At 45.8% G+C, this 12,095-nt stretch overlaps 1 protein-coding gene across 5 annotated transcripts in view; it reads right to left on the bottom strand.

Moving 5' to 3' along the window:
• The window catches only part of pall (F-box protein pallbearer), a 70,365-nt gene extending 60,061 nt beyond the window's left edge, over nucleotides 1–10,304 (bottom strand). For 4 of the 5 annotated variants that reach the window (XM_053793917.2, XM_053793922.2, XM_053793920.2 and 1 more), the window contains exon 1: nucleotides 10,139–10,304. In XM_053793917.2, coding sequence (XP_053649892.1) covers nucleotides 10,139–10,243 — 105 coding nt within the window. In that variant the 5' untranslated portion in view covers nucleotides 10,244–10,304. The remainder of the gene's footprint in view (nucleotides 1–10,138) is intronic. The other variant, XM_053793919.2, reaches the window with a different exon arrangement.
• Nucleotides 10,305–12,095: the final 1,791 nt, after the last annotated feature.

Genomic DNA, 12,095 nt, shown 5'->3' with positions numbered 1-12,095 from the left:
ACATCCATTATGATACCATCCATTAGTTCTAAGTTATATATGAATTTGTTATTGTATAGAATCAGCCCAGAACCACCTGCCTGTTCAGCCTATAAGATAGTAGTGTATGTCGAGACGACATACGTAACATGACTGAGCTGTCAGCATAGTTGCTGATCCCTGTGTTGTATAGCATATCATAGTATCACCATGTGCTTTATATAGAAGATCCCTTTTAGGCCTGTGACTGTTTGTGTGACGTCACGGGATACAGCTTGAGTGTGAGGCGAGCTAGCTACCTCGGCCTCAGGCGGCGTTTGACATAGGCAGAACAAGGCAGAGGCTGGGCTCCATCTCCCATTACCAGAGTCTGACAATATATCGTTACCATCCAACAAGTGTGTCTACCTTCAACCCTCAATATCTCCTTTTAAGAACCCCTACGATATTACAATGAAACAGGTTAATTACAAAAAAATTGCATTTAGATTGCATTGGTTCACTGACCTGCATTTTTTGCAGTGGTTGGTGAGGCAATGGAGTAACATGAGAATTTACAATTAGCTCATGGATATAGCATTTCTATGAGATTAATAGGCATTTTTTAACATTAGTAAATATGTTGGTAGATAAAGAACTTGTGGCATTTTTCAGGCAAGGAGTTTAAAATATTTGAAATGGAGGAGCCTAAACCTAAACCCTACCTTGCAGGTGAGCCTAAATCTAGACCTATCATACTTCGGGAGGATGAGCCTAAATCTAGACCATCATGACACAGGGGGCGAGCCTAAATCTAGACCATCATACCATAAGGGCAGAGCCTAGATCTAAGCAATCATACCTCAAGGGGTGAGCCTAAATCTAGGATATCATACCTCAGGGGTGAGCCTAAATCTAGGCCATCATACCACAGGGGGTGAGCCTAAATCTAGGCCATCATACCACAGGGGGTGAGCCTAAATCTAGACCATCATACCTCAAGGGGTTAGCCTAAATCAAAGCCATTATACCTCAAGGGGTGAGCCTAAATCTAGGCCATCATACCACAGGGGGTGAGCCAAAATCTAGGCAATCATACCACAGGGGGTGAGCCTAAATCTAGGCCATCATACCACAGGGGGTGAGCCTAAACCTAGGCCATCATACCACAGGGGGTAAGCCTAAATCTAGGCCATCATACCTCAGGGAGTGAGCCTAAATCTAGACCATCATACCACAGGAGGTGAGCCTAAATCTAGGATATTATACCACAGGGGGTGAGCCTAAATCTAGACCATCATACCTCAAGGGGTGAGCCTAAATCTAGACCATACCACAGGGGGTGAGTTTACCTGGAGTTTACCTGGAGAGAGTTCCGGGGGTCAACGCCCCCATGGCCCGGTCTGTGACCAGGCCTCCTGGTGTATCAGAGCCTGATCAACCAGGCTGTTGCTGCTGGCTGCACGCAAACCAACGTACGAGCCACAGCCCGGCTGGTCAGGAACCGACTTTAGGTGCTTGTCCAGTGCCAGCTTGAAGACTGCCAGGGGTCTGTTGGTAATCCCCCTTATGTATGCTGGGAGGCAGTTGAACAGTCTCGGGCCCCTGACACTTATTGTATGGTCTCTTAACGTGCTAGTGACACCCCTGCTTTTCATTGCGGGGATGTTGTATCGTCTGCCAAGTCTTTTGCTTTCGTAGTGAGAGATTTTCGTGTGCAAGTTCGGTACTAGTCCCTCAAGGATTTTCCAGGTGTATATAATCATGTATCTCTCCCGCCTGCATTCCAGGGAATACAGTTTTACGAACCTCAAGCGCTCCCAGTAATTGAGGTGTTTTATCTCCGTTATGCGCGCCGTGAAGGTTCTCTGTACATTTTCTAGGTCAGCAATTTCACCTGCCTTGAAAGGTGCTGTTAGTGTGCAGCAATATTCCAGCCTAGATAGAACAAGTGACCTGAAGAGTGTCATCATGGGCTTGGCCTCCCTAGTTTTGAAGGTTCTCATTATCCATCCTGTCATTTTTCTAGCATATGCGATTGATACAATGTTATGGTCCTTGAAGGTGAGATCCACCGACATGATCACTCCCAGGTCTTTGACGTTGGTGTTTCGCTCTATTTTGTGGCCAGAATTTGTTTTGTACTCTGATGAAGATTTAATTTCCTCGTCTTTACCATATCTGAGTAATAGAAATTTCTCATCGTTGAACTTCATATTGTTTTCTGCAGCCCACTGAAAGATTTGGTTGATGTCCACCTGGAGCCTTGCAGTGTCTGCAATGGAAGACACTGTCATGCAGATTCGGGTGTCATCTGCAAAGGAAGACACTGTGCTGTGGCTGACATCCTTGTCTATGTCGGATATGAGGATGAGGAACAAGATGGGAGCGAGTACTGTGCCTTGTGGAACAGGGCTTTTCACCGTAGTTGCCTCAGACTTTACTCTGTTGACGACTACTCTCTGTGTTCTGTTAGTGAGGAAATTATAGATCCATCAACCGACTTTTCCTGTTATTCCTTTAGCACGCATTCTGTGCGCTATTACGCCATGGTCACACTTGTCGAAGGCTTTTGCAAAGTCTGTATATATTACATCTGCATTCTTTTTGTCTTCTAGTGCATTTAGGACCTTGTCGTAGTGATCCAATAGTTGAGACAGACAGGAGCGACCTGTTCTAAACCCATGTTACCCTGGGTTGTGTAACTGATGGGTTTCTAGATGGGTGGTGATCTTGCTTCTTAGGACCCTTTCAAAAATTTTTATGATATAGGATGTTAGTGCTATCGGTCTGTAGTTCTTTGCTGTTGCTTTACTGCCCCCTTTGTGGAGTGGGGCTATGTCTGTTGTTTTTAGTAACTGTGGGACAACCCCCGTGTCCATGCTCCCTCTCCATAGAATGGAAAAGGCTCGTGATAGGGGCTTCTTGCAGTTCTTGATGAACACGGAGTTCCATGAGTCTGGCCCTGGGGCAGAGTGCATGGGCATGTCATTTATCGCCTGTTCGAAGTCATTTGGCGTCAGGATAACATCGGATAGGCTTGTGTTAACCAAATTCTGTGGCTCTCTCATAAAAAATTCATTTTGATCATCGACTCTCACTCTGGTTAGCAGCTTGCTAAAAACTGAGTCATATTGGGACTTAAGTAGCTCACTCATTTCCTTGCTGTCATCTGTGTAGGACCCATCTTGTTTAAGTAGGGGCCCAATACTGGACGTTGTTCTCGACTTTGATTTGGCATAGGAGAAGAAATACTTTGGGTTTCTTTCGATTTCATTTATGGCTTTTAGTTCTTCCCGCGTTTCCTGACTCCTATAAGATTCCTTTAGCTTAAGTTCGATGCTTGCTATTTCTCTGACCAGTGTCTCCCTACGCATTTCAGATATATTGACCTCTTTTAGCCGCTCTGTTATTCTTTTCCGTCACCTGTAAAGGGAGTGCCTGTCTCTTTCTATTTTACATCTACTCCTCCTTTTTCTTAGAGGAATAAGCCTTTTGCATACATCGAGTGCCACCAAGTTAATCTGTTCTAGGCATAAGTTGGGGTCTGTGTTGCTTAGTATATCTTCCCAGCTTATATCGGTTAGGACTTGGTTTACTTGGTCCCACTTTATGTTTTTGTTATTGAAGTTGAATTTGGTGAATGCTCCTTCGTGACTAGTCTCATTATGTCGGTCTGGGGCTCCACGCATACATGTCTGAACCTCAATTATGTTGTGATCTGAGTATATTGTTTTTGATATGGTGACATTTCTTATCAGATCATCATTGTTAGTGAAGATGAGGTCTAGTATATTCTCCAGTCTAGTAGGCTCTATTATTTGCTGGTTTAAATTGAATTTTGTGCAGAGATTTAAAAGCTCGTGTGAGTGTGAGTTTTCATCAGAGCTGCTTCCTGGTGTTATTACTGCAACAATATTATTTGCTATATTCCTCCATTTTAGGTCCCTTAAGTTGAAATCCCCCAGGGGAAAGATGTTGGGTGCAGGAGTAGGAAGATTTTCCAGACAGTGGTCAATTTTTAACAGCTGTTCATGAAATTTCTGGGATGTTGCATCCGGAGGCTTGTAGACTACCACAATGACTAGGTTTTGGTTCTCGACCTTTACTGCTAAAACTTCCACTACATCATTTGAGGCATTAAGCAGTTCTGTGCAAACAAGTGACTCTGCAATGTACAGGCCAACCCCACCTTTTGCCTGTTCACTCTATCACATCTGTATAGGTTGTAACCTGAGATCCATATTTCATTGTCCACGTGATCCTTTATGTGGGTCTCAGTGATAGCCGCGAACATTGCCTTTGCCTCTGCAAGCAGTCCACGGATGAAAGGTATTTTGTTGTTTGTTGCTGGCTTCAGACCCTGTATATTTGCAAAGAAGAATGTCATTGGACTGGTGAGCCTAAATCTAGGATATCATACCACAGGGAGTGAGCCTAAATCTAGACCATCATACCACAGGGGATGAGCCTAAATCTAGACCATCATACCACAGTGGGTGAGCCTAAATCTAGACCATCATACCACAGGGGGGTGAGCCTAAATCTAGACCATCATACCACATTGGGTGAGCCTAAATCTAGACCATCATACCACAGGGGGTGAGCCTAAATCTAGGCTATCATACCTCAAGGGGTGAGCCTAAATCTAGACCATCATACCACGGGGGTGAGCCTAAATCTAGACCATCATACCACAGGGGGGTGAGCCTAAATCTAGACCATCATACCACAGGGGGTGAGCCTAAATCTAGACCATCATACCACAGGGGGGTGAGCCTAAATCTAGACCATCATACCACAGGGGGTGAGCCTAAATCTAGACCATCATACCACAGGGGGTGAGCCTAAATCTAGACCATCATACCACAGGGGGTGAGCCTAAATCTAGACCATCATACCACAGGGGGTGAGCCTAAATCTAGACCATCATACCATAGGAGGTGAGCCTAAATCTAGACCATCATACCACAAGGGGGTGAGCCTAAATCTAGGCTATCATACCTCAAGGGGTGAACCTAAATCTAGACCATCATACCACGGGGGTTAGTCTAAATCTAGACCATCATACCACAGGGGGGGTGAGCCTAAATCTAGACCATCATACCACAGGGGGTGAGCCTAAATCTAGACCATCATACCACAGGGGGGTGAGCCTAAATCTAGACCATCATACCACAGGGGGGTGAGCCTAAATCTAGACCATCATACCACAGGCAGGTGAGCCTAAATCTAGACCATCATACCACAGGGGGTGAGCCTATATCTAGACCATCACACCACAGGGGGTGAGCCTAAATCTAGACCTTCATACCACAGGGGGTGAGCCTAAATCTAGACCATCATACCACAGGGGGTGAGCCTAAATCTAGACCATCATACCATAGGGGGTGAGCCTAAATCTAGACCATCATACCATAGGAGGTGAGCCTAAATCTAGACCATCATACCACAAGGGGGTGAGCATAAATCTAGGCTATCATACCTCAAGGGGTGAACCTAAATCTAGACCATCATACCACGGGGGTTAGTCTAAATCTAGACCATCATACCACAGGGGGGGTGAGCCTAAATCTAGACCATACCACAGGGGGTGAGCCTAAATCTAGACCATCATACCACAGGGGGGTGAGCCTAAATCTAGACCATCATACCACAGGGGGGTGAGCCTAAATCTAGACCATCATACCACAGGCAGGTGAGCCTAAATCTAGACCATCATACCACAGGGGGTGAGCCTATATCTAGACCATCACACCACAGGGGGTGAGCCTAAATCTAGACCTTCATACCACAGGGGGTGAGCCTAAATCTAGACCATCATACCACAGTGGGTGAGCCTAAATCTAGACCATCATACCACAGGAGGGTGAGCCTAAATCTAGACCATCATACAACAGGGGGTGAGCCTAAATCTAGACCATCATACCACAGGGGGTGAGCCTAAATCTAGACCATCATACCACGGGGGGGTGAGCCTAAATATAGACCATCATACCACAGGGGGGTGAGCCTAAATCTAGACCATCATACCACAGGGGGGTGAGCCTAAATCTAGACCATCATACCACAGGGAGTGAGCCTATATCTAGACCATCATACCACAGGGGGTGAGCCTAAATCTAGACCATCATACCACAGGGGGTGAGCCTAAATCTAGACCATCATACCACAGTGGGTGAGCCTAAATCTAGACCATCATACCACAGGGGGGTGAGCCTAAGTCTAGACCATCATACAACAGGGGGTGAGCCTAAATCTAGACCATCATACCACAGAGGGTGAGCCTAAATCTAGACCATCATACCACAGGGGGTGAGCCTAAATATAGACCATCATACCATAGGAGGTGAGCCTAAAGCTAGACCATCATACCACAGGAGGGTGAGCCTAAATCTAGGCTATCATACCTCAAGGGGTGAGCCTAAATCTAGACCATCATACCACAGGGGGGTGAGCCTAAATCTAGACCATCATACCACAGGGGGGTGAGCCTAAATCTAGACCATCATACCACAGGGGGGTGAGCCTAAATCTAGACCATCATACCACAGGGGGGTGAGCCTAAATCTAGACCATCATACCACAGGGGGTGAGCCTAAATCTAGATCATACCACAGGGGTGAGCCTAAATCTAGACCATCATACCACAGGGGGGTGAGCCTAAATCTAGACCATCATACCACAGGGGGTGAACCTAAATCTTGATCATACCACAGGGGGTGAGCCTAAATCTAGACCATCATACCACAGGGGAGTGAGCCTAAATCTAGACCATCATACCACAGAGGGTGAGCCTAAATCTAAACCATCATACCACAGGGGGGTGAGCCTAAATCTAGACCATGATACAACAGGGGGGTGAGCCTAAATCTAGACCATCATACCACAGGGGGTGAGCCTAAATCTAGACCATCATACCACAGGGGGTGAGCCTAAATCTACACCACCATACCACAAGGGGGTGAGCCTAAATCTAGACCATCATACCACAGGGAGGTGAGCCTAAATCTGGACCATCATACCACAGGGGGTGAGCCTAAATCTAGACCATACCACAGGGAGGTGAGCCTAAATCTAGACCATCATACCACAGAGGGTGAGCCTAAATCTAGACCTTCATACCACAGAGGGTGAGCCTAAATCTAGACCATCATACCACAGGGGGGTGAGCCTAAATCTAGACCATCATACCACAGAGGGTGAGCCTAAATCTAGACCATCATACCACAGGGGGGTGAGCCTAAATCTAGACCATCATACCACAGGGGGCTGAGCCTAAATCTAGACCATCATACCACAGGGGGTGAGCCTAAATCTAGACCATCATACCACAGGGGGTGAGCCTAAATCTAGACCATCATACCACAGGGGGTGAGCCTAAATCTAGACCATCATACCACAGGGGGTGAGCCTAAATCTAGACCATCATACCACAGGGGGTGAGCCTAAATCTAGATCATACCACAAGGGGTGAGCCTAAATCTAGACCATCATACCACAGGGGGTGAGCCTAAATCTAGTTCATACCACAGGGGGTGAGCCTAAATCTAGATCATCATTCCACAAGGGGTGAGCCTAAATCTAGATCATCATACCACAGGGGGTGAGCCTAAATCTAGATCATACCACAGGGGGTGAGCCTAAATCTAGATCATACCACAGGGGGTGAGCCTAAATCTACATCATACCACAGGGGGTGAGCCTAAATCTAGACCATCATACCACAAGGGGTGAGCCTAAATCTAGACCATCATACCACAGGGGGTGAGCCTAAATCTAGATCATACCACAGGGGGTGAGCCTAAATCTAGACCATCATACCACAGGGAGTGAGCCTAAATCAAGACCATCATACCACAGGGGGTGAGCCTAAATCCAGATCATCATACCACAGGGGGTGAGCCTAAATCTAGACCATCATACCACAGGGAGTGAGCCTAAATCTAGACCATCATACCACAGGGGGGTGAGCCTAAATCAAAACCATCATACCACTGAGGATGAGCCTAAATCTAGATCATCATACCACAGGGAGTGAGCCTAAATCTAGATCATACCACAGAGGGTGAGCCTAAATCTAGATCATCATACCACAGGGGGGTGAGCCTAAATCTAGACCATCATTCCACAGGGGGTGAGCCTAAATCAAGACCATCATACCACAGGGGGTGAGCCTAAATCTAGATCATACCACAGGGGATAAGCCTAAATCTAGACCATCATACCACAGGGGGTGAGCCTAAATCTAGACCATCATACCACAGGGGGTGAGCCTAAATCTAGACCATCATACCACAGGGGGTGAGCCTAAATCTAGACCATCATACCACAAGGGGTGAGCCTAAATCTAGACCATCATACCACAGGGGGTGAGCCTAAATCTAGACCATCATACCACAGGGGGTGAGCCTAAATCTAGACCATCATACCACAGGGGGTGAGCCTAAATCTAGATCATACCACAGGGGGTGAGCCTAAATCTAGATCATACCACAGGGGGTGAGCCTAAATCTAGACCATCATACCACAGGGGGTGAGCCTAAATCAAGACCATCATACCACAGGGGGTGAGCCTAAATCTAGATCATACCACAGGGGGTGAGCCTAAATCTAGATCATACCACAGGGGGTGAGCCTAAATCTAGATCATACCACAGGGGGTGAGCCTAAATCTAGACCATCATACCACATGGGGGTGAGCCTAAATCTAGATCATCATACCACAGGGGGTGAGCCTAAATCTAAATCATACCACAGGGGGTGAGCCTAAATCTAGATCATCATACCACAGGGGGTGAGCCTAAACCTAGATCATCCCACAGGGGGGTTTATCTGGAGTTTATCTGGAGAGAGTTCCGGGGGTCAACGCCCCCGCGGCCCGGTCTGTGACCAGGCCTCCTTAGGTCAGTGTCCCAGGATGCGACCCACACCAGTCGACTAACACCCAGGTACCCATTTTACTGATGGGGAACATAGACAACAGGTGGAAAGAAACACGTCCAATGCTTCTACTCTGGCTGGAAATCGAACCCAGGCCCTCACCGTGTGAAGCGAGAGCGTTAACCACCAGGCCACCAGAGCCTAAATCTAGATCATACCACAGGGGGTGAGCCTAAATCTAGATCATTCCACAAGGGGTGAGCCTAAATCTAGATCATACCACAGGGGGTGAGCCTAAATCTAGATCATACCACAGGGGGGTGAGCCTAAATCTAGATCATACCACAGGGGGTGAGCCTAAATCTAGATCATTCCACAAGGGGTGAGCCTAAATCTAGATCATCATACCACAGGGGGTGAGCCTAAATCTAGATCATTCCACAAGGGGTGAGCCTAAATCTAGATCATACCACAGGGGGTGAGCCTAAATCTAGATCAAACCACAGGGGGTGAGCCTAAATCTAGATCATACCACAGGGGGTGAGCCTAAATCTAGATCATACCACAGGGGGTGAGCCTAAATCTAGATCATACCACAGGGGGTGAGCCTAAATCTAGATCATACCATAGGGGGTGAGCCTAAATCTAGATCATACCACAGGGGGTGAGCCTAAATCTAGATCATATCACAGGGGGTGAGCCTAAATCTAGATCATACCACAGGGGGTGAGCCTAAATCTAGATCATACCATAGGGGGTGAGCCTAAATCTAGATCATACCACAGGGGGTGAGCCTAAATCTAGATCATATCACAGGGGGTGAGCCTAAATCTAGATCATACAGCACAATGCGTTTGACCACTCTATACTGTTTATTATTGCGGCACCTGGAATATTATTGCTATAATCAAAATCAAGCGCTAAACCCACTAGGGTCATACAGCTATAGCCCCTGGAGGAAATGGAAGGCACTCAAGAGTTGATTCAATGAACTGGAGTATTGTTCCAATTCCTTAGATCAAGAGCCCCTCACCTGCATCAAGGAACCTGAGATATAACAGTATTATAATGAATCATGGTAACTTCGTTATCAACCTTCTGTCATGTCATAAATTATTTAATAGTAACCTTCCCTGAGATATCTTTAACTTATAACAATGTTATAATAAATCATGATAACTTTGCTAGCAACCTTCTGTCATGTCAGAAATTAAAATATTTAATAGTATAGGTTTAGTAGGTAAGTTATAGATGTATCATGCCAGAACATTCTCCAACACCACTTATTTTAACTTACTATTCTCAGGTGAGACAATTCTTCATAGCTGAGGTAACTGAGTATTTTTTCCACTACTATTTCTGGTAGGTCAAGGAAATTGAGACGACATCCGTCTCCTTCCATGATAATTTTTATTAATAACAAGTTAAGTGTTTTGTGTAGTAAAGTGATGGTAGAGTGTGAGCCGTACTCAACCTCTGACTCAAGGTCTTCAGGGTGAAAATACCTCAAATACTACATAAATATAGTTAAACATGGGAATAAAAACAAAAGTTAAATATTTAAAAATGTGCATTTTCCAGATATAGTCATGATGATCCTGGTAAACCTGGCCAGGGTCACCTATACCCAGGAAGGGTAGTGACCGGCTATTAACAAAGCCGTAAAATAACCGTGGCATTTATAATAATAAAATAATATCTTTATTTACTACAAGTACATGTACAAGGTGTACAGACATAGTTGACATTAATGACATACTACTATATAGAAAGCTCTTTGTTATGCAGAGCATTTCGGGCAAATTAGGTCAGTTTTGCCCCAGGATGCGACCCACACCAGTCGACTGACACCCAGGTATCCATTTTCCTGGAGTTTACCTGGAGAGAGTTCCGGGGGTCAACGCCCCCGCGGCCCGGTCTGTGACCAGGCTTCCTGGTGGATCAGAGCCTAATCAACCAGGCTGTTACTGCTGGCTGCATGCAAACCAACGTACGAGCCACAGCCCGGCTGGTCAGGAACCGACTTTAGGTGCTTGTCCAGTGCCAGCTTGAAGACTGCCAGGGGTCTGTTGGTAATCCCCCTTAAGTATGCTGGGAGGCAGTTGAACAGTCTCGGGCCCCTGACACTTATTGTATGGTCTCTTAACGTGCTAGTGACACCCCTGCTTTTCATTGGGGGGATGGTGCATCGTCTGCCAAGTCTTTTGCTTTCGTAGTGAGTGATTTTCGTGTGCAAGTTCGGTACTAGTCCCTCTAGGATTTTCCAGGTGTATATAATCATGTATCTCTCCCTCCTGCGTTCCAGGGAATACAGGTTTAGGAACCTCAAGCGCTCCCAGTAATTGAGGTGTTTTATCTCCGTTATGCGCGCCGTGAAGGTTCTCTGTACATTCTCTAGGTCAGCAATTTCACCTGCCTTGAAAGGTGCTGTTAGTGTGCAGCAATATTCCAGCCTAGATAGAACAAGTGACCTGAAGAGTGTCATCATGGGCTTGGCATCCCTAGTTTTGAAGGTTCTCATTATCCACCCTGTCATTTTTCTAGCAGATGCGATTGATACAATGTTATGGTCCTTGAAGGTGAGATCCTCCAACATGATCACTCCCAGGTCTTTGACGTTGTTGTTTCGCTCTATTTTGTGGCCAGAATTTGTTTTGTACTCTGATGAAGATTTATTTTCCTCGTGTTTACCATATCTGAGTAATTGAAATTTCTCATCGTTGAACTTCATAATGTTTTCTGCAGCCCACTGAAAGATTTGGTTGATGTCCGCCTGGAGCCTTGCAGTGTCTGCAATGGAAGACACTGTCATGCAGATTCGGGTGTCATCTGCAAAGGAAGACACGGTGCTGTGGCTGACATCCTTGTCTATGTCAGATATGAGGATGAGGAACAAGATGGAGAGCGAGTACTGTCTTGTGGAACAGAGCTTTTCACCGTAGCTGCCTCGGACTTTACTCTGTCTGTGATGGGTGAACATAGACAACCAGTTTAGGGAAACACGTCCAATGTTTCTACCCTCGCGGGAATCGAATCCGGACACCATGCCGTGTGAAGCGAGAGCTTTAGTTTAATATCTTTGTTAAGTAAGTTTATTCAGGTACAGGTACACGTAGGTACAGTTACATAAATTTATGTGACTACATTTATCGTATATAGTAACATATGTGTAAATTAATTAGGATAAAGTCGGACGAGGTGACTTATTTACATTGGAGTCCATATAATATCTTATTATTTAAAGCCTACCTGTA

Source organism: Cherax quadricarinatus, chromosome 56 (genome assembly GCF_038502225.1).
Source record: "Cherax quadricarinatus isolate ZL_2023a chromosome 56, ASM3850222v1, whole genome shotgun sequence".
In the NCBI taxonomy this organism is placed as follows: domain Eukaryota; kingdom Metazoa; phylum Arthropoda; class Malacostraca; order Decapoda; family Parastacidae; genus Cherax; species Cherax quadricarinatus.
Note: the sequence above shows the minus strand (reverse complement) of the source record. Positions and strands in the feature narration are given on the sequence as shown.